The 26953-nt window shown below is 38.0% G+C and overlaps 1 protein-coding gene across 1 annotated transcript in view; it reads right to left on the bottom strand.

The window, feature by feature from the left end:
• Dpp10 (dipeptidyl peptidase like 10) overlaps positions 1 to 26953 on the bottom strand; it is a 742401-nt gene that overhangs the window by 11362 nt on the left and 704086 nt on the right. Inside the window, exons 18-21 of the mRNA XM_057769460.1 lie at positions 22260 to 22358; positions 22083 to 22152; positions 6978 to 7172; positions 5668 to 5722 (exon numbers count right to left, since the gene is read on the bottom strand). Coding sequence (XP_057625443.1) covers positions 5668 to 5722; positions 6978 to 7172; positions 22083 to 22152; positions 22260 to 22358 — 419 coding nt within the window. The remainder of the gene's footprint in view (positions 1 to 5667; positions 5723 to 6977; positions 7173 to 22082; positions 22153 to 22259; positions 22359 to 26953) is intronic.

Below are 26953 nucleotides of genomic sequence, written 5' to 3'. Positions count from 1 at the left end.
CTAGCTTACCTGGTGAGTTCTAGGATAATGAGAGACCTTGTCTCAAAACTCAAGGTGGATGGTGCCTGAGAAAGAACAGATGCAATTGTCTTCATGCGTGGACACATTTGCAAACATATGCACCCTTCCACACACAAACATGCACAGTTATCACTTACACAAAGATGACAAGAAAAGAAAATCTACCAGACATAGGACATACAGGATTTTTATGGTTGTAAGAGATTTATATTTATAGGGAAATTTGTCGATAAGATATCTACCTTCTGCACCATTAAGAGGTGAAGCCTACATGCTGAAACTCTCACCAGTGGGAAAGGCATGAATTAAGTAGAAGAAAAAAGAATAGAGAGAAAGGAAAAGGGAAAAAGGAAGGCAGAAGACACAGATGAATATGAAAGATATGATGAAGAAGAGGAGGAAGAAAAGGAATAGGAACAGATTAGGGTTGTGGTGAAGAAGTGAGTTCTAATTTATATATGCAAAAGCAATTAAACAGTACTTCTTGGAGGCGCAGGGATGGCATGGGGGCTGTGCAAGAACTGAGGTAGATCAGCAGAGCAGAAGATACAAGTGTCTGATAAGGAGAATGGGAACAAAATCCTGAAAAGTTTGCACAATATGAAGCCATGAGCTCAAAATGTATTGGTTTGACTCCTGCCAAAGGAGCAGATTTTAGTTGTTCTTTGCACAAAAGCTAAAGCAAACAAACATGGAGGAAGTAACCAATGATGTCAACTCTCACTGTCCACTACAGGAATCAGTTCGTCACAGAGATGTGTGACATTATGTCATTGTATATAGACTTTAAATCTACATGGCAGTATTCAGGAAAAATTAAGCTAACAACATTTTACAATAATGGTTTAATTCAGTAGACTGGAGGGACTCTCTCTCTCTCTCTCTCTCTCTCTCTCTCTCTCTCTCTCTCTTCCACAGTATGTCATTAGCCTAAACTGCCTCTAACCTATTATTCTCCTGCCTCAGATTCCTAAGAGATGGGTTTCGATATGTTAAGACTTTTCATTTTAAACAAACTTTAATGGTATGCTTGTGATACTGTTGGACATTACTTTTTTATTATGTGGTGTGTGTGTGTGTGTGTGTGTATTTGTACATTTACATGCATGCCACTGTGCTAGATCATGCGAGGTCAGAGGCCAATCTTCAGGAGTCCAGTATTTCCTTTTACCATGTAGGTCCTAGAGATTAAACTCAGGTCATTAGGCTTGGTGGCAAGCACCTTTGCCTCTGAGTCATCTTGCCAGCACCCGTTAGACATAGTGGGTTGGGGGTTCTTATGGTATACTAACACATTAAAGATGCCTAACAGAAATGACTTTCTATTTTCCTCAAGAATTCCCTAGACTCATGGAATGAGACAGGGAGGAAACCAATAACAGCAGCAAACACGCCATCTAATGAGAATTTGACAAGAGCCTTGGCCTGGGAAGATGTCCCAGCCAGGATTCTTCTCCTGAGATCTGGCGCACACATCCCTTGCTTCTTGCTTCCTGAGGAGCTGTGTTTCATTATTTTTTTTAATATGAAAATTTGGAATGTAATGAAGCTAAATAATCTTTAAGACTTAATGATAGTGAAAACTGTGGAATTTAAAAATCAAATCTAAAATGCTGCTTTAATTTGATTTATTTCAGAGAAATAACTTCTGTTTTTAAAGGGAAAAATCAACACTGACAGGAATTAGAATGAATTAAATTGTAATTGCTCACCATCCTCTCAATCATTTCATGTTTATTCACTAAGGGAAAAGTTGAACTTGAAGAGCTGTTGGAAAACAGACTGTGGTCGGCAGTGAGAGTCAGATGTGAGCTCTCGCTAGATGGGCAGGTGTTGGGCTTAGTTTTCAAAACAGTTTACACTTCAAGTACTTTCTGAGTTTGTGGCTCCTTAGACTGGCCTGCAGCCAATTAGAAGTGGTTTGCCTTCAATGGGGAGAAAAGCATCCAACAGTTCAGGATGCTCTGCTTCTACCATGCCAATGCTTGGATTCCTATGATCAATAGTTTTATAATCACAGAAATTTTAGGGGAGGACCCAAACCTGGAATTAAAGTTTGTCTGCAAAAGCTGAAACAGTGTATGTATGACAGTGGAGTGGGTTCCTTTCTTCCCCAGAAATGTCTGTGGGAGATCGGCTAATTCAGACAAAGAAATGGAAACTAATTGGTTTTGTCACCCCATCCCCATCCCCAGAAATTTGAAAGTCCTCCTGATTAGTTCTCCTGGAAAGGCAGCATCAAGTCTTTGTTTTGGGGAGATAGAAGAAGCAGAAAATTGGCAATTTTAAGCACTGAAGTGAAAAGTACATTGATATACCTATGAGATCCTTTTCCTATCTATTTGTCTGCCTGGCATCTGCCTAACTCCTGGTCTTCAATACGATTAAAATATATTGTACATATGCATTAAATTCTCAAATAATGAGTAAAAATGTTTTTTTTAAAAAAATTTGGTATTTCAGAATTAGCAATATTTTATCACCATGTATCTCTCTGCATTAATTCTGTTTCTTTAAGCCCTCACATCTTTATATATGGGTATGATGTGTGTGTGTGTCTGTGTACACAGACACACACACAAATATATGTACACATACAGACTCTCTCTCTTTCTCTCTCTCTCTCTCTCTCTCTCTCTCTCTCTCTCTCTCTCACACACACACACACACACACACACACTTATGCTTGTTTCTGTGATAGTGCAGATGCTCTTGTGCCACAGTGCATATTCAGGAATCAGGGAACAATTTTGAATATCTATCTTCCAACTCCTAATCACTGCTGAATAAGCCAGGCTAGGCTGCACTGTGACATTCTGAGGACTTTCCTGTCTCCACCTGCAGCCTCTATGTAAAAGCAATGTGGTCACAGGTGTGGGCTACTGCATCTGACTTTAAATGAGTTGTAGGAATGTGAACTCACAGTCTTGTGTGTATGTGGCAAAATCTTTGTTCACTCAGGCATTTTTCAGCTCTGATAATATGCATTCTCACAAACTCCAGAAATGCCTTGATCTGGTTTCAAACTTTAAGAAGTTCTTTTGCAAATAACAGAGGCAAAACTGTAAATATCGGTTTCCTCTTTGTAAGTCAAGTTTAATATATTTTATAGTCAGTCTTATCTCTAACCATAAACCAGCTCTGGAAGTCATGTTCCTTGATTTTTACTGTGTGGTCTCATGCCCTCAAGATCTCCTAGTGGGAGGTTGTTACTTCAACGTTTCCTGAAAAAATACAGCATGTAAAAACATGATGACCTAAGTTCAGTCCCTGGAACCCACTCAAAAGTGGAATGAAAGATCTGACTCCACCAAGGTGTCCTCTGACTTCTACGCATTCATGGCATGCATGTGTGTATGCATGTACACACATACACCTGTAATAAATAAACATAAATTAAGCTGCCCTTCTCATCGCCCATCTTTGGCTATATTTTTGCTTCATATCATTGGATATTTTGTTGTTTATCTTCCATTTATTTCTCTATAACAACTAGAAATTCAATAATGTGACCTTTGTGTGTTTTATTATTAGTAGACTTAACTCTGTTAAAATTGTTTTGCATATGTGGCTGTAGTGGGGATGCATGTGAGTTCATGTGCCCATCGAGGCCAGAAGAGAACATCAGATCCCCTTCTGAAAGAGTTATAAGCAATTGTGAGCCTGCTGATGTGGGTTGTGGGAAATGAACATAGGTTCTTTGCAAGAGTAGTGCATATTTTTAATTGCGGAGCCATCTTTCCTGCTCTCCACATTGCTCTGTTAAAAGTGCTGGGTATAAAGTACACAGGATTGGTCTTAGTAAATAATAATATTCCCTGCATTGCTAAGTGATCATTGCAATGCTGTTTTCTCGCATGATGTTTATAAAATTCTCACGTTTTTCATGCAGGTTAAATTCATATCAAAATTTTTAAAAAGAAAACAATTCAGAAAAGTTTTGATTTAGGAGTTTGGTGACCTTTCACAACAAGAATGTTTGCTTTAAAGAGTAAAATAAAAGATCCAATATATATTTAGGTGGATTGAGGGTAGGTTCCAATGATTATAATTTAAACTACCATGGTTCCAAGCCTCAAGTCTAATTATTGAGTAAAAAAAAAAACAAAAGACAAAAAAAACCCACATGGTCAGTTAAATGCATAGCTGCTAAAATGTTTTCAATACTCTAACAAGCCTGTTAAAGCATAATAGAGAAAGCAGTCATTCACAGGGACATTTAAATAAATCACATATAACGTCTAGGAGCCAACATTACAGTGAAAAGATTTGTCATGTATGTATATACCTGGTGTACACATATAAAATAATATTCTAATGGGAGGGCAAAAGAAGATTTAAAAACTAGCTAAGGGCTCTTCTTGTAGATATTTTATTTATCCTCAAAGGAATTTAAAAGAATTGTTTAATAACATTTTTAATTTTTAGCTGATGAGCTGACACCAGACAAAGAAAAAAACATTCCTTTTCAAGCTAGGCTGGAGGACTCAGAAACTCAACCCATGCACCACCATGCTTTTGCACCTCTATCCTTCAGAACTGGAGAAAATCCCACAAAACTATTTTATAAAAAACAGTAAATATGTCCAGTGAAATGGTGTAGAGAATAAGGATGTCTGTGTCTAAGTATAATGAACTGAGTTTGAGTCTCAGGACCCACACGTTAAGCAGAAAGAAGTGTTCCCCAAAATTACCCTCAGACCTCTATATATACAACATGGCATGTGCACGCATGCAGGGGTGCACACGTGTGCGCACACACAAACACACACACATACACACGGGGAGGGGTGAAGACAGAGATGCACACAAATAAACAAATGGTAAAAGGAGAGAAAAAGAAGAGACATGGGAGAGTGGAAATGAAAGTGCAGGTGTAGGATTCATAGAAAATAGTGTTTTTAAAACATTAAAATATATTGCTATTGATGTGCTTTCATTAAAGGATCATACAAGGAAAGCATCAGAACTCATAGCAGGTAACTCCAGGGGTAAATCCAGGGATGTCTGGGAACTCACTATTACATATTTTGAGTTTCAGTATTAAAGACGACTTAGTGAGCCAAGAAGTCAGGAAACAAACTGATCAGGTACTGGAAATTAAAAGTGTAAATCCTGACCATGCTTTGCAAGAGTTCCATCCTCTCTTTTCTGCTTAAGCTATAAAAAAAGAAAAAGATTCACAGGATGTATGTAGCCATTAATTAATGATGAAACATTGCCTAATACGTTTTAATAGTTTCAGTTTGAGGGTGGAAAGATGCCAGCTTAGTGGTTAACCACTGAGAGTGCTTGCTGCTCCTGCCGAGGACCTGAATTCAGCACTCACATCAGGAGGCTCACATAGGCCTATAACCTCATACCCAGGGGGATCTGATGCCCCTCTGGACTTTGCAGGTACTAAACTCATGTACATATACACCTTCTTCCAAATACATAGAAATACTGCTCATTTCTAACACCAGCCATCAACTGTATGCTTGATAAATAGACATCCCAATAAGCAAGTGAATAGACACAATATAAATTATGTGATTTTTAAGGGTCATACAGAAAAGTAAAATACAATGACTAATGAAATTATACATACATAATGCATGTATATGTATGTGTGTATGGAAAAATATATTCAGTGTTTTTATTTACCTTTCCAAAAATGCTTAATCTTTTGGAGTCAATATATGGCAGTTTCAACAAATATCTGTGAGAAAAACATAAATATACATTGTTATACATTTTTGAGTCAAACGCATGTCTGAATTTATGACTTATAGACAGATAGGCAAGTATAAACACTCCCCAAAATCTTCAGGCATGCTTCACTATGGGGTGAAGTAATGACTCAGTGGGCAGAAGTATGAAGATCTCAGTGCAAATCCCTAGAACTCTCATAAAACTAGGTAAGGTAGTGTGCTCCTACAATCCCAGAGTTCCTTCAGCAAGACAGGAGGTATAGACAATAGCATCCCAGAAGTTCATGGGAAAGGTGGCCTGGTGTCCACAGGGGTGACCTCAAGAGATGCTGTCTCAAACAAGGTGAAAGGTGAGGATGGACACCTGAGGTTGTCTTCTGACTCCCATACTTGATGGTAGCATTACACACACACACACACACACACACACACACACACACACACACACCAGTAGAAATACTTTACTAGAAAGGCTTTCCTTATACAAAATGCCTGTACAGTTCACAGTCTTCTGCTCAAAGCTACAGTCCAGTAGTCTGTCATCATTTATGAGCTTATTACAGATGTGGAATCTCCAGGTGTACCACGACCCACAGACATAGCTTCCTTACACCACACCTGGCTGATCTTTGTATACTAAGCAGCAATGACCTTCCTATTGTACCTTTCATGCCACCATAGTAATAGTAACCTTGAGATGTTAAAGAATTAGAGCTAAGGGTGGATGAGATAGCTTAGTAGGTAAAGGAAATGGTGTAAAATCTGATGATCTACATGTAATCTTTATGGTTGAAAAAGAGAACTAACTCCTGTTAATTGTCTTCTGACCTCTACATATGTTTAACAGCTTGTACTCACCTACACATCACACACAAACACACACATACACATACATACATACATACATACACACACAAAGAAACACTGTAAATAACATTCCAAAAATGTATTAGTATTTTAAAAGAAGAATCACAATTAGTTGTGGACATGCTAGATAGTGTAGATTTCTGTCAATCAGGAATGTAGTGGTGAAGTGCTTCTCACAATTCCATAAACCCAAAGTAAATTCTAATTGCAGAGGATAATAAGATTATTCTTTTATGGTGCCCCTAAATGTGATAGATACTTGAGAAAAATGCAAGGAAGCTACGTGTTCAACTTAGAAAATTGGTAGACCCTCAAACACTGCCTGAATGAGTAATGAGTCCCGTTACATAAATTCTGCAGTTATGGAAAACAACAGGAAGACATGCACCAACTTACTTTACAGCTGCTACTTGGTCCTTTGCGTCTACCGACCCTATCCTTCTGTGAATCTCCTGCAAAACTTTCAGGCCCTGGAATCCACTTCCTCTGCCATCAAATCTTGCTACAATGACATTATCAGTGTCAATAAGAACGGAATCCCAGTCAACATGGAACTTATCTGTCACCATCTGGCCTCCTGGTTCTTCATCCCTGCAAATTTGAGCATACTTGATGAAATAAAGAGCAATTGGCAGTCGGGTAGGTTTCACCTTCATACTAACTGGCTAACCAGTATGGAAATCATCTATGCTGACTCTTAACATTTTGCATAATTTTTGACAAGCCTAAAGGTTAATTCTTGATGACAAACTATTTTCCTTACATAAAGTTTTAAATGAAGAGCTCCAAGGATGAGGTGTAAACATGCCTTAAAACTGCATAGTAGAGCCTGGTTTAAGTCATTTTTCGAAGAGAAGAAATGGAGAATATATGTGGCCCTTTTAAAGATTTTTTTTTTCTGAAGATTGACTGTCAACTTGACAGACAAGTCTATTTTTGCTAGATGTCTTCAACAGTGTTGAGGAAATAAATGTGTGGATTACAAGGGTTGAAGGGTCTGATAGAGTGCTAACAGTCATGGAAACTTCATATAATTTAACAGGAAGTATATAACCTTAAAGACTGTTGAACTCTGAAGAAAATATTGTATTAATATTTCCTGGGAGTTTTCTTCCTGTCCATGATAGAATTCTCACTGAGAAGTTAAACAAATAGTAAAAGGGGAAGTATATTTCAGCCTTCAAGCTAACAGCCAGGAAAAAAAGCAGAAATGCATATGTCTGAAAAAGTTTGAAAGCCAGATGCCAAGGTGGACATGAAAATTACAGAGTTTGAATCTTTTCTCCACTGGGGAGAGATAGCATAACTTTACACTGTCAGATTCAAGTGCTTATTTTTGTTACCAGGGCTACATTCCAAGAATTTTCTCCTCATAATTCACTATTCAAGGATAAATCACCAGGTCATCTTTCTTCTACAATCACATATTGTGAGGGTCCGCAGACATGAACCTGTTCCACCTTTACTGGAGGTCAGAGATTTGAAGCTCATTTTTGCTGTTTCAATGTTGTTGACAACAGATGTGATTACAAACAAGAGATTCTGACCTAGGTTGTGGTTAATCAATATTATAGAGGTGGATCTGCACCACTTGGGCTAAAGGTCAGAGGATTCAAATCGATTCCTTATATCTTGCTAATGAAATCTACTGCATTCTCCCCTACCCTTTAAAAGTGAAATACATAAGCATGGGGAAAATAAAAGTAGAAGGATTCAGGATTCACTGAATATCCCTCCCGATGCTGTTCTGTGTATCTGTCTCTTATTTCTCTTACATCTCCGTTTCTTTTGCTTAATAATTCTAATACTCATGCTCCTACCCTGGAACATAAGAGTTTCATCAAGACTGGCTTTCAACAACATATGTGCTCAAAAAGAGACACCAACACAGTACACAATTCTCATCAACAGTTTCTAGTTAGTATCTACTTATAAGTGAGTACATACCATATTCATTTTTGGGGGGGTTGGGTTACTTAGGATAGTGTTTTCTAATTCCATCCATTTGCACACAAAATTCAAGATGTCATTTTTTTAAACCACTGAGTAGTACTCTAATGTGTAAATCTGTCACATTTTATTTTTTATCCATTCTTCAGATGAGGGGCATCTAGGTTGTTTCCAGGTTCTGGCTATTACTAATAATGTTGCTATGAACAGATGCTTTTGTAGTATGATTGAGCATCTTTTGAGTATATTCCCAAGAGTGGTATTGCTGGATCCTGAGGTAGATTGATTCCCAATTTTCTGAGAAACCACCATACTGATTTCCAAAGTGGTTGTACAAGTTTGCATTCCCACCAGCAATGGGTGAGTGTTCCCCTTACTCCACATCCTCTCCCACATAAGCTATCATTAGTGTTTTTAAACACTATCCTGAGTCAGGTAACCTAGACCCAAAAAAGTGAATATGGTATGTACTCACTCATAACTGGATACTAGCTATAAGCAAAGGACATTGAGCCTATAGTTCATGATCTTAGACAAGCTAAGAAATAAGGTAAACTCAAAGAAAAACATATATAGACCTAGCTGGAAACTGGAAACAGACAAGATTGCCTGACAAAATTGGGAGCAAGGGGGCAGGAGGTAGAAGGAAGAGGGGAAGAGAAGGGAAGAAGGGGAGGGTTGAGGAGAACTTGAGGGAGTGGGATAGTCAAGATGGAGGAAGGACAGATATGAGAGCAAGGAAAGAGATATCTTGATTAAGGGAGTCATTACGGGGTTAGCAAGAAACCTGGCTCTAGAAAAATTCCCAGGAATCCACAAGGATGACCCCAACTAAGACCCTAAGCAATAGAGGAGAGGGTGCCCAAACTGGCCTTGCCCTATAGTCAGACTAGTGGTTATCTTAAATATCACATAGAACCTTCATCCCACAACAGATGGAAACAGAGGCAGAGACCCACATCAGAGCTCCCAAAGTCCAGTTGAAGAGTAGAAGAAATGAGAATATGAGCAAAGAGGTCAAGACCATGAAGGGTTCATTCACTGAAACAGTTTACCTGAGCTAATGGGAGCTCACCAACTCCACCTCGACTGGGAAGGAGCAAACATAGGATCAAACTAGTCCCTCTGAATGTGGTTGACAGGTATATGTCTGGGGCATACTGGGGTGCCACTGACAATGGCACTGGGATTTATCTCTACTACATGTACGAGCTTTGGGGGATCCTATTCTCTTTGGATATATACCTTGCTCAGCCTAGATGTAGTTGGGAGGACCTTGGAATTTCCACAAGGCAAAATGCCTTATCCTCTCTGAGGATTAGAGGTGAGTAGGGTGGGAGGGTGTGTGGAGGGAATGGAGGGGAGGGAGTGGGAATTTGGATTGATATTTTTTAAAAACAAAATCTAATAAATAAAAATTTAAAAAAGCAGTTTCTAGGTCACCATATTTAGAGAGAGAGAGAGAGAGAGAGAGAGAGAGTCCAAGAACATTAAGCACTGAGCACAGACAGCATCTGTAAGTGTTAAATCCAAAGGGAACTCCAGTTCTTCAAATTACCAAAGCCAGTGCCTGTGTCTAGAAAAGAGTCTGGGCTCTTGTGACCTACAGAGGGATTGTTGGAAGCCTATACCCAACATTTTTCAGGGATCTGTAAAATGGGGTTCTGCCTGCCAGAAGGGCTATTTCCTTTATCATATACCTGTTGGTGCATATCAAACTCTTGCTAGCCTCCAGGCCCATCTCTCTTCCCCAACTACTCGACTATGCTACCTCCTAAGCTGTTACAGCTCACAGGCTTCATTCCTCCCAAATACGCATTCAGTCTCTAGAAAACAGCACACCCCATTCCCACTCTTCCTGCTTCTCTTACAGATAGCCCTGGCCATGACCTGTTTGCTTCTCTTCCTCTCCATTCTGGACTCTTCCAAATGCCTCTCTTCTCTCTTACCGACAACAAAAACCTCACCCCCGGACATGAAGCAGTCATGTTTTACTGTTTCTTTATTGGCCCTTTACTTATGGTATGGAACTAAAAAGTAAAGGAAATAAATGATTATGGACAAAACAAAAGCTGTTATGTGAGGAATTTTGTTGCCTAAAGTTTATACAGTGAATTTCTGATACCTGGCACTACAAGATGTGACTATATTCAGACAGAAAATCTAAAGAGACAGAAAAAGTAAACTGGGATCCTATGGTTGGTGGAATGCATTTTCACTGGTGCCTTGTAAGTTGAAATTTGGAAACACAACAATTATGATAGACACCTGTACAAGAGCAAGGGGTCAAGAACAAGTGCCACCTGAGGCTGAAACAATAGGGACTCCACCTGCAGGCCACAAAGAACAACTCCTGGGAAGTGCTACCATGGTGGTGTGTTGGTTCTTTTCTGGGTTTTAAATTTAAGAATATATTGTATTTAATGCATTATTTATCTTAAAAATATGGTGACTGGAGAGATGGCTCAACAGTTAAGAGCATTTACTACTCTTGTATCAAACCAGTGTTTGGTTCTCAGTACCCACTAGAATGACTCACTCCAGCTCAAGAGAACTGTCACAGTCTTCTGGCCTCGATAGCATCTGCACTCACATGCACATAGCCCATAAAACACAAAAACATAATAAAACAGTAAAATAAATATTTTTTTATGAATGACAAAATATTGTGCCTTAGTATAACAGAAATTTATTCTATTCTTCCTTACCTCCTTCCCCACATTTCCCATTTGCTTTGTGATTTTGGTAGACCAGACTTCCTCATGCCAGGACCAACGATTATCTACTAAAGACTTTTTCTTTCCTTCAAGGACATTGTATACCTTTTTGCTCTTTCTCTAAATGGGACCCACCACTGTCTCTTTAGCCAAATACAAATATTGTTTAAAGACTCTCATGAGAGCAATAAAAGAAATGCTGAATACACCCCTTTCTGTCCTGCTATTCAAATTGCAGCAAGAGTCAAAAAATGGACTTTCATCACTACACAGGTTGAAACAGTGAACAGCATGGTTATTAATGAGCGAGGCCTAAAGCTCAAAAATGGACTATTAGTATCATCCACACAAAATTAACCTTGGGATAAACATCCTAGACAACACATGAAAATAACAGAATAGAACCAACAGGAAAGGGCCTTAAGGGCATCACCCAGGCAGAAAACATAGGATAAGCAGGGAAGAAATACAATCTTCTAATGATCTCTGCTGTCAAGTCTCACTACATTAATTCTTATCCTTTGGCTAATTTCCATCTGAGATAATTTCTAACAGCATCATTGAAGGAAAAAGAAAAGGAGACTGGAAGATCTTTTATTTGTTTAAATATTTGCATCATCCCAAAGACAGAAGAATATCCAATTTTCAATTCCTTTGCATTTTGAAAGGGTTACACCTACATCACTTACCGTTAAAAGGTACCCCAGCACAATATAGAAATAGATCAGGGTAGAAGAATCCACTGTCTTCTTGTTACGTATGAAATAACTGCACACCTGTTAGCTGTTAGAGTGAAAAACATTCTATACACTGGCTCAAAGAAGAGGATTAGGCAATGTCTCCGTCAATAATGTGCGTGGCACAGGAACACAAGGATCTGTGTGAAATCCCTACAATCCATGTGATTAAAAAAAAAAACAGTCATGGTAATTCACACCCTTCATCTAAGCAGTGTGCTAGTAGAAAAATTCCTGGGGTTTGCCATTCCACCAGTTTATCTGAGTCAGCAAGCTCCAGGTATTGTGAGAGACCTAGTCTCAAAAAAATGTGGTTGCAAGAAATTGAGGAAGATACCTAATACCAACCTCTAGTCTCTACACACATATACACACATGTGTACTCACACACACAGATACATAAATACACACAAAATAAATCTTTTACATGGAGTATTGTATAAATAGGGAACGATATTATCAGTTTCAATGGAAGGCACTCAAACAAATTAGGAGGGTTTTCAGCACCATGCATGAGCAACTTGATGGGTTCTGAAGGGAAAGTCTTACATTACAGGGAAAAAAGGGACTTTCTCATTCTTTCAGGTTTCCATTTCTTACAACTTAGCCCACATTCCAGGAGCCAGGAACATTTTGATAAAGCCTAGGGAAACAATTCAAGGTACTTTATTCTTGGGCAGTGGGGACTGGTCACTGCAGGGTGGGGAACTGGAAGGTTGGAAGTGATGGGCAATGCAGTGGCAGGAGGATAGGTTTGCCTACAGTGGTGAAGTAGGGAGGGAATACAGGCTCTAGAAGGTATTTCTTTGGGTTTGGGAACAGAGGTCTTTTTATAGGTCTTGCTCTCCACAGTAAGGGAAAAAATTCAAGTCTAAGAGCAACACGGGGCCTGTTTCTACTCTTACGCTCTGTTAGGAGCAAGACCACAGGAGGTGTGGCTTGAATTTGGGGAGAGAAAGAGCAACAGCAGGAGTAGAGCTAGTGACCTAACAGGGCGGTATGGAAGCATGGTGACTGGTCTGGCAGAAGTGAAGACAGTCTGATCTTACTATCAGAATCTGAAAGCAACAAACCCCAAGAACTAAAATTGTCCTGAAGGATCTCATGTAAAAAGAAAGAGAAAACTCTTAGCCTGAGCAGAGGGGAGGGGTATTTGTCTCCCTGCAAGAAATTTCACACAGTTCTAAGAACTTGACAGACCAGCTTGCAGGATGAGAGTGGAGCTAATAAATGGTGGTTCAGGCCGACATGGCAACACTCTGCCCAGGACTCCTTAGATGTGCATATACCTGGTCCAGAAAATCAAGTTTCATTTCTCTTCAGGAAATCAGAGATGGGCTAGAAGGAGCCACTAGATTTCTTTACCCCTCTTTCCGATATGGCCACATTGAATATTTCTTTATCTTTTATTATTTATTTTTATTTGCCTTTTCTTCTAATAATTCAGATGTTCATTGGCTTCACAAGGATAGTTGGTCCATACTTGACTTCCTGGGGCATATGGATAGTGTCCCCAAGTTTGGTACCAAAATAAAAGACTATACCTTTACAAAACAAGCAAGTAACAATTTCTCAACAACCTCAGTAAAAATGTAATTAATTGATCATGGGACTCCTGTGAGTACAATATTGAGACACAGAATTCGCAAGATAGAGATGAGGAATGGGGGTGAATTAAGAGTGAATCCACAGACATTCGTTACATACTGTTAGACTACAGATCCACTAGGAGCCTGTTTTCCTCTCCCAAAAAAATCGGGTCAGGTACCTGCTACGCCTGTCACTCAGAACTGTTTCCTTCTGGGACCATTAGAGAACTCAGGCCTGCCCAGAAACCAAAAAGAAGGTAGCTACCCAGAGCCTAAGCAGTGCTGAACTTCAGTCCCAGACAGTGTGGACTCAAAGCTCAACTCCATGACACCTGGGGTTCTGCTGAGTTTATGAGGGGTGCAAATTTACAAAAGCCTGGCACTCCATCTGCTCTTGGGAACTGAGGGATCTGTCTGTCCCTTCAGAGCTCACCACCATGCTACACATGGCAGCGATCTCTCCAAGGGCACTCTGGATTTTGAAAGAAGCCTCTGCTTTCAAGGTCATGGTGCTCTCCCAGCCTCTCTTCTGATTCTCTTCTAATTCAGGGTATGGCCATGGCTGTCCATGACTAGGAGGCTCTTTCCTAATAAATCTCAGCTGAAGGGTGATCATGTGTTAGCCCTGATCTACAAATCTTTGCTCAGTCAAGCCACACTCAAAAAGAAATTCTAAGTTTCTTGACTTTGTGTTCATACATACCTTAAAAGTATACTTTGTTCTTGATAGGGCATTGTGGCAACTTCTGGTAGTTATACCATTTTGTTTTCCTACCCATCTAGCTGGATTCTAGGAATTGATTTATCAATGAAAATCTGGATGTATAACCCAGATTTTTAATCTTATTGTACTTTTCTGTATCAAACAAACAACAACAACAACCACAACAAAAGAGCAACACAATGCTAACAATGAACAGTGGATAATAGCGGAACCATCTAACAAATCAATACACTGAGACACAGAAGTAAAGAAACTACAAAATTAGATAATTAGGAAACTTCAGCTTTTAGCAATAACACAATTATAAGACTTTCTCAGAAAAATATTCATTTAAATGTTAGGCATATGAGGCTCATTTCTACAAACGCAAAGAAACCAGAATTCTTAGTCAGCATAGACCTAAGAGATGAAGATCCTGAATGCCCCTTAGCTGTCTACACTATTTTGAGCCTTTTTTGTGAGTTTATACATTTCCCTCATTTATTTGTGATTGTATTTGTGGTGTGTGTGTGTGTGTGTGTGTTCACATACAGAGGTCATAGAAGACCTTTCAGGAAGAATCTTTCTCCTTCCACCTGGGGGATCAAGCTCAAGTCTTAAGGGTTGGTGGAAAGCACCCTTACTCACTGAGTCTTCTCAGTGCTCCCATCCTCCTGATAATGTTTCATCTCTCGATACATGGTCACCATATCAGGTGCTACCTATCACTTCTCATCCTCAGTCGTCCTCATCTATTAAAAAAATTATGATACCTACCCTGTCCTCATCCCAGTATGTGAGAAAATTACTTTCTAAAGAAAATGTGTCATGAACTGCACATTAAATAGGTAGGCATGATTTGAGGTCCCATATCAGGTGTAGGATACTTCATATGGATAAAGGAGTTGGCATCGTCATAGAAGACACATAACCATAGTTCATGTGCAATGGTTCCCAGAGCATCAGCATTTAGAGGCAATGAATGATGCTTTTTACAGTTACTATCTCAGCAGTGCATTAAGACCACAATAAAAAAGCTTCCAAAATCCCTGACTTCCATGTTTGGCTCTTTTAATGTTGCTGTAGTTTGGATCTAGAATGAGCTCTGAAGGTTCTAGTGCCAAATACATGGTCCCCATCCAGGGACACCATTGGAGGTATTTGAACTTCTAAGGCTAAGGTCTAGAGGGAGATCTTGGGTTCATTGCAGAGTCATCTTCAAAGGATTGTGAACTGTGAAGTGGGAAGAATGCAGAAACAAAAAGCTTGACTAGAGATAAATGTCTTCAGATTCAATTCTGTATTCATTGATAATCATCCAGTAATTAGTATAATATGGCAAAATCTGCCAGGTGGACATGATAGGTAGTATAAGAAGCAGAGGGCTTGACTTAAATAAATAAATTCAATTCCATTTCAGGAAATAATTTTGCTATGTTCATGATTCTGGGAACAGCAGACATGACATATTCTATTTTTTGCTTCCTCCTGTTAAGATAGGAACACATTATTTGCAGGCATCTTTCTCTAAGAACTAATCATAGGTGATTGAGGAGATGCTTTAGTGGATAAAGAACTTTACAGGCAGACTGAAGTTTAGACACCTAGCACCAAGTTAAAAGGTCAAGCCAATATGGTGGCCTGCTTATAATCTCAGGCTCTAGAGACAGGACTCAGGAAACAGTTTCCCTGGGTTAACTGACTAAATGGACCTAGCAAATACTTCAGAGAGAGACCCTTGAGATGGAGAGTGATTGAGAATGAGAGTTGATGCTGACCTTCAATGTTCCACATGTGCCCACATGTAGGTACATTTATAAGAACATGAAACTGTATATATACTTCATATACGCATGGCGTCTATACATATTCAGAATGATATGTATAAAATGAAATAATGGTAGTTGATGTTAATTCTTTTTTTTTGTTTTGTTTTTTTTTTGTTCCAATTTTTTATTGTTAATTCGACTTTTGTTTTCTTCAGTGAATTTGTCTCAACTAATTGCAGTAATTGTTGTTTACTCAAGCCCATATATAATATTGCCACATATTATGAATATTCATGCCAGTATATTAAGATTAAGGTAAATTGGCCAGTGAATAACTTCTATCTGAAGAAACATTCTCCCTGTGACTGATATCTCCAGTAAAGGATAGTCTCCACAAATAAATCAGCATAAGAATATATGTTCAATAGTAAAATTATGAACTCAAGTGAGAAGATGCATAAGGCTCAATTTTCAGCATCATTCGGAAAATCTAAAGAAATGAGAAACTGATTCACCTAGAAGGCTAAATTAATATATGTTGTAAGTGCTCTTATGCTCCAATCTTTCTCGAATTCACCTCATTCTTGAAAACCTTTATGGTTGACTGACCCATTTGCTTTTTGCTTTTTGATCATTCATTTATGAATTCTGTCAGTATTCACAGGGCATGACTCCAATTAGTGTCCTGAGGCAGCATGACACAAAGGAGTTAACTGGTCAACAAATGGATGAGTGAAACTACAGTAACATTTTATTTATATTTTAATAAATAAATCTTGCCTAAATATCAGAAGGGCAAAGCTAAGCCACTAGAGGCCAGGCAGTGGTGGCATACACCTTTAATCCCAGGATTTGAGAGACAGAGGCATATGGATCTCTGTGAGTTCAAGGCAACACTGGGCTACACAAGATCAATGCAGAAACAAAACCAGGTCATTATGGCTCACACCTTTAATCCCAGTACTAGTGAATCACATGCCTTTATTCCCATCACTAGAGGGAGAGGACTTAGTCTGCTTAGTCTGTGGTCACCCATCCTTGGTAAAGGTTAAGTCTTCTCTAGTGGCTTGGCTACTTTGCTTTTCTGGATTTCTGGTTGAACCACAATATCTGTCTCTGGAATTTTATTAATTGTGCTACTGATTATTCTCTGCTATGGTTACATATCAAAAACAAGGACATGCAGAGAATTATCTAGAAATATGTCTTTAAACATTACTAGAACGTTTTTCAGTTGGGCAAAGTATGTGGCAGCATGAGCAAATATACATTGAGCCAAGATCAAAGAGATGTATTTGGCTGTGATCAAATGTTTTCTGGTATCTAGAGGAGCTAATTTCTGATGGCTGCTGTGTGGGTCACATCATCCAGGGTGGAAGTCCCAGCATTTGTCCTCACAGAGGGCAGATAAACAACAGAGAAAGAGGGCTTGGAGGGACACTAAAGGACAGAAAAGTCAAGCAGAAAGCAAAGTGGTCACCTAGAACAGAAGTACTCGGATAGGTAATCTACTGTTACAGAGCTTTAAGAGTGTAAACTTCCAGGAAACAAAATCAATCAAAAGATCAGGGCAAGAAATACAGTCTTATAACCTCAATGACAATTATGCTATTGATTGGTTGAATGACTGATTGGTATAGTGTGTGTGTGTGTGTGTGTGTGTGTGTGTGTGTGTGTGTGTGTGTGTGTATGAGAGAGAGAGAGAGAGAGAGAGAGAGAGAGAGAGAGAGAGAGAGAGAGAGAGAGTCTTTTGTATCCTAGGCTGGCCTCAAACTTATAATGTATATCAAAAGTGACCTTCGATTTCTGATCCTCTGGTCTTCCTGTCCTGAGTGTTGGGGATACAGCCTGTACCATCAGTCCTGGTTTATGCAGTACTGGGGCTGGAAGCCAGGCTTCATGCATGCTATACAAGCAATTTATGAACTGAATTATATTTCTAACACCCCAATCATCTGTACACCAAGCTCTTCAGACCAAGAAAAGATTTTTGTCTCTTTGTAAACCAGATCCACTGCACAAGACAGCAAAAATCATCCTCTATGCCTGACAAAGTAGAAGAAACCTGGCTATTTTCTGCTTAGCAATGTTTAACTCATAACTACTGAAAAAAAAATCAACTATTAATGTTTTAGAAAGAGAAGTCATATCATAACTAGAAAATAGGGTTTACATTTAGGAAGAAAAAGTGTCTCCTTTAGTTCTAAGCAATTTCACTCACTCCCTATGAATTGGGATTTTCCAGTTAGAAATAAAATTAATTAATGCCACTTTCAGAAAAATGACTGAAGATAATAATATTAGGTAAATTACATCCATCTTAGATAGGCAAAAAGGGATTTGAAAACACTTTTATGCTTGCCAATGTCTATTTAGATGTCTTACCATAAAGTTCCAGAAATGATTATGTTAATCAATAGAAATTAAAACATACATTATTGGGTTATATGTGATATACTTTGCACAATTTTAGATAACTGATATCTTAAAACCTAGGAGTCAGGAATTGAGTAGATTAATATATAATGTGAAAAGTATCTAAAGGCAGAAACTGGAGACAGAATCAAATACCTGCTTGCAATTTTTGCTTCAGCCAGTCAGAATGCAGCAATATAAATTCCATGAGCCCGACTATACTACTTCATCTGACCTGGTAGCATTCACCTATTAAATAACTTTATAGGCCCTATATCACATATCTCATATTTATACTGTTATATTTAAATGTGTAAAATATAACTATCTTTAATAAAAGTATGATTATACTTACAACCTATTAAGCACTATCTGAAAGTGTTTATGTCCCAGATAACATTATGTTTTTATACAATTTATTAAATAACTATGCTTATACTTAGAATTTATTAAACACTAAGTGCAAGCATTTATGCCCAGATAACACTTTCATTTTGTATAAATAATATGCATATAAAATTTGTTGTACACTGTGCATATGTAAGGACACACTATTAGCCCCAATTTGTTTACAATATAACAGCAGCTTAACTATTAAGCAGTGGATTGGAAATCCTGACAGCTCTAATTAGAAGCCAGTCTCAGCCAACATATTTACTACTGTGCTTCTTAAAGGAGACTCAGATGGTCCTTTCCACTGCACCAGATTTTTGCATCAACTTTTTGATTTAAAGTTATCATTCTAAGTAGTCAGAATCAACCCGATGAAAGGGAAAGTTTGAAGCCAAGAAGACCGAGTTAGCATCCCTCCTCAAACAGAAACCACCTGAAGGTCTGGTCATGGTGAGTTCCTCATCCTTGCAGCAGGTAGGCATGGAAGCACAAATAACAGCCTCTGCATTCGTCTGAATAAAGGAATCAAACCACAAATGCAATGTCATCCCCTATCTTCCATCTTAAAGGTCATGGTATCCTCTTAGAACCCTTTTCCTAAGGAAACTTTAGTTCTTAGTGAACTTGTGACAACAACAAGGACAACAAAATCCCTACTGCTGAAGGACAAGGTGACTGTAATATAGGAGTGTCCTCCTAGTCAAAATGCCATTGTTTTCAATTTTGCTGGGCCTGCTTATAGGAGAAGAGGATCATGGGACACTCACCCAAGCGTTCACCCACCCTTACCAGTTACATGCCATCCTGTTTCAATTTCATTGGCACAGACTGGGAGAGAGACTGGAGTATATAAGTTGAGAATGGTGAGGGGCATGTTGCCAGCTGAATTCATCAAACCCGTTGGGAGCAAACTTTCCAGTGTGGCTGTTTTAAGGTTGTGGGAGTTGGAATACAATCGGTTCCGTATCTCATAGTGAGTGGCACTATTTAGAGCTATGGCTTTGTGGGAGTGGGTATGACCTTATTGGAGGAAGTGTGTTAGCATGGGGACTGGCTTTGAAGTTTGCTATGCTCAGAATACTCCTATTGCCTGTAAGATGTACGACTCTCAACTCCAGCATCCTGTCTGCCTGCATGCTGCCATGCTTCCCACCATGATGATGATGGACCAAACCTCTGAAACTGGAAACCAGTCCCAATTAAATGCTTTTCCTTTGAAGAGTTGACATGGCATAGCTGTCTCTTCACAAAAATAAAAATCTTAATTAAGACAAAGGTCACATTTGCTCTTGTGTGAAATCCCTCCCCCACTGCTATAAGTAAACCTATAAATTCATTGGCTCCTCCTAGGACTGGAGAAATCATATGTAAGTTTGTTCTGAGATATTAGAAGGAGAGGTAGATGTTGTTTTTGTCTCTCCCAGGGACATTATGATAACAGTGAATAAGACAAAAAATGCTTGATTTTCCAAGTTTTCTCATTTTCATGTCATATGCATACACAAGAACTGGTGAAAGGGAAGAGCAGCAAAAGAATTAGTAAAGAATAAATGAAAGGTGTCTGAGAAAGTTACCACTAGAATTGCAGTTCCTTCTGGTTATCAGGGTCAGAAAACTGTCTGTACCTGAGCTAGATCTCTCAAATCTCTACAAAATATCCCCAGTTTGAAGATAGTACACAACTGTAATCCCAGAGTCGGGAGGTAGAGAGAGATGGATCTCTGAGGCTACCTGCTCAGCAAGCCTAATCTGCTTGGCAAGTTCTTGGCACATGAGAGACTCTGCCTCCACCAAAAAAGAAAAGGTGAATAGAAATTAAGGAAGACATCTGACATTGACTGATATTGACCTCTGACTTACATACCCCCCCCACACAGTGACATATTAGTTACATAACTAAAATATCTAAATACAGTCAGTACAAACCATCACTCCAAGTCTATGAATCATATATATTAGGGGGGACACAATGGATACATGGAACAAAGTGTGTAATTCATTTTATTTAACCTATAAAGGTGGCATATCATAGGCTGAATAACTATGTCAGAGTTAGGTCACTTCTCTAAAAACCACAGATAGTAAATGGCAAACTAGACTTGGAACAAAAGCAGGTTAAACTTTAGAGTAATAATCCTGAAATCAAGTAAACACAAGACACTTTCATATTTTCATATGCCTACCAATGTCCTGAACAAAATTCTGGATAGCATAATGTGTTGTGGACCAATATGGTACCAGGTTTCATAGCAAATCAGAGCCTTAGATACTCAAGGCTCAATGAGTATCAGTTACTATGAGATGTTATGGTCACTATACTGAAGTCCATATTCCCTGATATTACAAAAAGTATGAGTAAATTCAGATCTAAGGCACAACATTACAAACCTCAAGTTTCTTAAGCACAGACTTACTTTCTTTGATCACAAGGCAAGGAATATGAAATGAAAGGGTAGCAAAGACATAACTATTTTTTTTGTTTAAAAATGAAAAAAAAGTTTGTTTGTTGTCACAAAAATACTGACCAAGAGCACAATGCTTCAATAATTACTAAGCAGACATACACAAATCAAGATATCTGATGACGCTATTTTCAGTGACAGTATCAGATTCATTACATGGTTAAAGATGTACCAAGAATTTGAACAATCTCAGACAATATTCAGTGATGGTCTCCATGAGGATTCCATATAGTTGATAGCCTTCCTAGTTGTGGTGTAGAGTTTTTATCTACCTACTTGAAACAAACTAAAATCACTTTGGAAGAGCAATTTTCTAAATCATATTGGCCTCTGGATATGTCTGTAAGGGATAGCACTGTTGATTGATGTGGGAAGACTCATTCCACTGTGGGCAGTAGCATTCCCTAGGCAGGTAGTCTTGAACTGAATAATAGTGGAAAAATTCAGCAGAGCACAGTTAAGCACACAAACATTTGAATACATCTCTTTGCTTTTGACTTTGGATGTGAAACAAGTAGCTGTTTGAAATATCTGACTTGACTCTTCACAATGATGGCTGTAATTTGGACTTACTACCCAAATAAACCCTTTCCTCCATAGGTTGCTTTCCTCAAGATATTTTACCCCAACAAAAGAAGTGAAACCAGGACAGTAGTTAGGTAAGAATAACTCTTTTGTTCATTTAATAAAACTTCCATCTGAGGCACAAGAACATAATTATGAAATCTTTAGATCTACGTATTTCAATAAAAAATTAAATACTTACATTATTAAAAGAAGAGCATACTGGTTTTTCTCCACAAAATCTTTGGGAAAGGACAACTGTAAAGGAAGTTCTTTTAAAGAAAGAGCAAAATATTAAAGATGGAGACTCATTTAAATGTAAAAGTGTAAGATTCAGAGAAAGCTATTCTTGAAGGATGCAGCATGTGCCAAACTTTACCATAGTCATCTATGTGAAGGATTCTGATTTCTGACTTGGCAAGCTTCTTTTTCTGGATAGTTTCTTTCATCATAGAGTTGCTTTCCAAGATGAAATACTCTGAAAAATCAGAGAATAAGTGTCTGTAGAGCATCCACCAAGAGGTGCATCCACTTTATACCCTCCCAGCAAGGCTCAGGGACCACTGTGGAGAGGGGAAAGAAAGACCTTAAGAATGAGAAATCAGTGTAGACCAAAATGAAACAGTGTCTTCTAGACATGACCGATGACAGAAACCATTGCCCTCGTGAAATCACAACAGCTGTGAGTTCTTGGACAAGGTTAATCCAGTGAGCATTCCAGCATGGAGTGTGAAGGGGCTCAAAAGTCCTCATCAGTAGCCAGGAAGCTATTGACTGCTAATGGAGGGAGAGAAAGTTTCTTTAAAAGTGTGGTCCTGGCTGGTTGATCATGCTCTACTGGATGTCCCCACCCACAAGTATATGAGCAACATAAAATGGTCATGGTGGGTTATAGAAAAAGAAAAGGATATGAAGTTGAAGGGATACATGAAGTGTAGGAAGGAGTTGGATTTGGGATGAGTTAAGGAGAGAATTGAGGGGTGAGTATGTTCAAAATACATTGCATGCATCTATAAAATTCTCAAAACATAAAAACATATTAGAGCATTCTGCATACCCAAAGGGGTGTATAAACAGCTACCTTCAATTCAATTACTGGAAATCAATCCACCACCACAAACTAACCTCAGGTTGCTGATATCTGTCAGATACCATACCAAGCATGGAGGGAAATTTCTAGTCTGTCTCCTAAATCACTACAGGGGTCTTTCAACTGAACTTGTTCATATTAGTGACTTTCCATCCATTTGTTCCAATACATTGGACTTATCATTTACATTTCAAAATAAAAGTATAATCATGCTACTACTCTCCTTTAGAATATTTAAAAGACTGCAAAGCTATCTAGCAGTAAAAGAGTTAAAATTTCAATAATTTAGATAAAACTATAAAAACTCAGGAAGATAGCAAAATGTGGTCAGTAGGAAACAACCCAGAAATGACCTACAAAGCATCAGTCTCAGATGAGAATGTTAAAATTATAGCCCAAATGTTCAATATGATGGAAAAAGCACAAAATTGTATGCCGAAAACTAAACATGCAAAATATGAGATATGTGATAATTATAGTCTAAGAGGAAAAATTTCCAAGTGAGACCTATAGAATCTATAGAATATTAGATGTTGCAGAACACACTGATGAACTGGAAAATGTAACAAAATACTAACAATCAGTCAAAAATTTAAAAAATTTAACTGACAGTCTTGGGAGATGACTCAGCGTATAAAAGCATGTGTCCCGAAACATTAGTAGACAAGACTGATTCCAAGGTCCTTTATGGTAGAAAAGGAGGGCAAGTTGTCTCCTGACCTGTTCATATATGTTGTGACATGAGGATGTCACACAATAGTAAATAAATGCAATTTTTTATGTTGATGCACCATGAAAAGCATATAAATAACTTGCTAGATTTTACTTACTTTTTGTGAAATATAAAAATACACTTGGGCCAAGCAGTGGTGGTCAACGCCTTTAATCCCAGGACTCGGGAGGCAGAAGCAGGCAGATTTCTGTGAGCTTGAGGCCAACAGGGTCTACAGAACTAGTTCCAAGACAGCCATGACTGTTACACAGAGAAACCCTGTCTCCAAAAACAAACAAAAAAACAAAACAAAACAAAAAAAACCATTTGGGGAGACTTTAGATAGTAAAATAAGTGATCCTTAAAAGTGTGTGTGTGCATTTATGTGTACATTTGAGTCTTTGATATTTCTCAGACACATATCATAGCTTTTATTTTAGGGGTCATGTTTTATGTTTTTTTATTAACTATATTCATTTGAAATGACTTTAAATCTTCATTATGTTTTGTAAGGTATTTGAAAAAAATATAATTAGTTATAGTTATGTGTGTGTGTGTATGTGTGCATGGTAGATTTGTTCATTTTAACAGTTTGCTTTGTGTTATAGAGGTTTTTGCTTGTTTTTAAAAATCTTCTTGTAGCTGGGCAGTGGTGGTACATGCCTTTTTAATTCCAGCACTCAGGATGTGGAGGAAGGAGGATCTCTATGAGTTTGAGGCCAGCCTAGTTTACAGAACAAGTTCCAGGAGAGGTACCATGGCTATAGAGAGAAAATTTGTCTCGAAAAACCAAAAACAAACAAATAAAAATATTCTTGTATATAACTATGTCTTCTGTGAATGAAGTATAAAGACAGGTGCTATTATTATTCTTGTTTATGTCCTGGCTGAGTATTCAGAGTATTGTAGAAAAAGGGTTGTAGGAAGCTAGCTTGCCTCCCTTGATCATACAGAAGCATCTGTCTCTCAATGGTACTCATAATGCCAGATATACTATTTTTGTGGAGACCATCATCAAATTCAGTAATTCCCTTTACATATTTTGTAGTACTGATTTGAAATTTCTATGACTGTATTGTTAAATGTTTGTCAAATTTATCAAATGTTAGTTTTCTAAATCATTTGTAGTTCTCATAGAGATATGGTGAATCACATTGATTGGGGGTATTTCAGCAACATGGAATGAGCAACAATTGTATAATGTTAGTAAACATATTAGTCTTTTAATAAATTATTAAATGCAATATCTGGTAAACTAGTTTCATATCTAAATTCTTGAGAAACTTTATTTTGTTATTTCTTTTCTTCTTATTTGTGTGTGTGTGTGTGTATGGAAGGAGGTGCAATAATTATCTTGTAGAAGTCACAGAACAACTCCATATCTTTCCTCGGGTGCAGTCCACCTTTGTGTTGTTGTCTGAGTCAGGGTCTCTTATGGTCCACAGGGTGGCTTACTGACACAAAGGCTCTTTCAGTCTCCAACTCCACAGACTGAGACTAAGTGTGACCCCACAGCGCACTGCTTTTCTTACGACAATTCTGGGGACTTGTGCTAGCAAGGGAAACCCTTCACCAACTCAATCTTTTCACCTAGGTAAAGAGGTAAATTTTACTTTAGTTCCGAATTTGGAATATAAATAATAGATGATGTAGGTTTTCTTCCTTTCTTAGATAGGGTGCCCATGATGGATTTGGACCCTTTTTTCAATCTGAGTTAATCTTGAATCTGATATTATTCTACTTCTGCCTCCCAAATGCTAGGATTAGATGTGTATACTAATATGCATGCCTAGGTCTCTTTCCTGGAACAGTCTGTCTAAATGTCATGGTACATTCATTAAGCATTTTTTTTTTTTGGTTTTTCGAGACAGGGTTTCTCTGTGGTTTTGGAGCCTGTCCTGGAACTAGCTCTTGTAGACCAGGCTGGCTCGAACTCACAGAGATCCGCCTGCCTCTGCCTCCCGAGTGCTGGGATTAAAGGCGTGCGCCACCACCGCCCGGCTTCATTAAGCATTTTGTGGATTACACAAGTAAATGCTTTTATTTTCTCTTTACATTTTAAATATATGGTTCCTGGGTATTGGGTTTACTTCTTGTCTGATAATACACATGTAATTACATCATCTTATCATTGTTATGTGAAATGGGGTGAATCTAACCCTTTTCTATTGCTGGTGACCTTTTCTCCCATATCACAGACTTTCTGCATTTGATTTTTCTGTTCATCAATATGGTTTGGAGTTTTATTCATTTTGAATTTTTAATGATTTTTATTGGAGATTTCTGACTATAATTTTGTAATCTTCTTTCACAAGTCCTGCTGCCTTTCTGATTAGAGACAGAGACAGAGTCTATCACCAAGAGTGGTTCAATGACTGATTTCACTTGTTTTTATGTAGTTCTGGAAGAGTTTCTTTCTTTCTGTTTTGTTAATATTTCAAATCCTCAATTTTAATATTTATTTTAATAGTATCCACTCTGAATTTTGTTTTCATTTAAAATATTTTGTGGTTATTAATTTCCTTTATAAAAATCACATCCTATCTGTTCTACTGACCAAATGCATTTCCTATATTTTAATTATCTACTTATTATGCTGGCACTGTTTACTTCTCTGGGGATGGAAGCACAGGGCCTCACACATGCCATGTGTGTGTTATTTTGCTGGGCTCCATCCTCAGGCTCAGAAATCAAGATAAATAGTCACATTCTACAAGAACCAATTCATTTCTGTAATATATTTATCTAAGTCATTATATAATTAATAAAAACTTAGGAGTAAATATTGGGATGTAAAACTGAGATAGGTAGAAAGCAGTGGAGAAACTATGGGCTGACTCTTTCTCTTTACCGTTCCAGATCAAAAAGACCAAGAAATCTCCCTAAGCCCATCCTTATCTCTTCCTGTACCTCTCTACCTGGCCCTCCAAATTCCCTATAGCTCATCTGATCAGCCAGTCATGGATTCTGCTCCTTGATTCAAGGTTCAACTTTATTAGCAGTGTCAGAGTATCAGTGCAAACAAATATCCCACAACATTTTTGTATATCTGATTGAATTGAATTACAACTTATATGTATGATATCATTCCCAACAAATTTCTGCTTCTAAAATATTTTCCTCATTAACAAAAATTGTGAAGAATGTGCTATTTGACCTTCCTAAATTTCAGCAACATTATTTAAATGGTGAAACATTTTCAAAGAAACAATCAAAAATATTGCATAGAAAATATTTTAAAGTGTAAATTTATGTTTCAAAGAGTTAATCA

The sequence above is a fragment of the Chionomys nivalis genome, chromosome 5 (assembly GCF_950005125.1).
Source record: "Chionomys nivalis chromosome 5, mChiNiv1.1, whole genome shotgun sequence".
Taxonomy (NCBI): Eukaryota; Metazoa; Chordata; class Mammalia; order Rodentia; family Cricetidae; genus Chionomys; species Chionomys nivalis.
The sequence above is the reverse complement of the archived record's forward strand: the minus strand, read 5'-3'. Positions and strand labels throughout refer to the sequence as shown.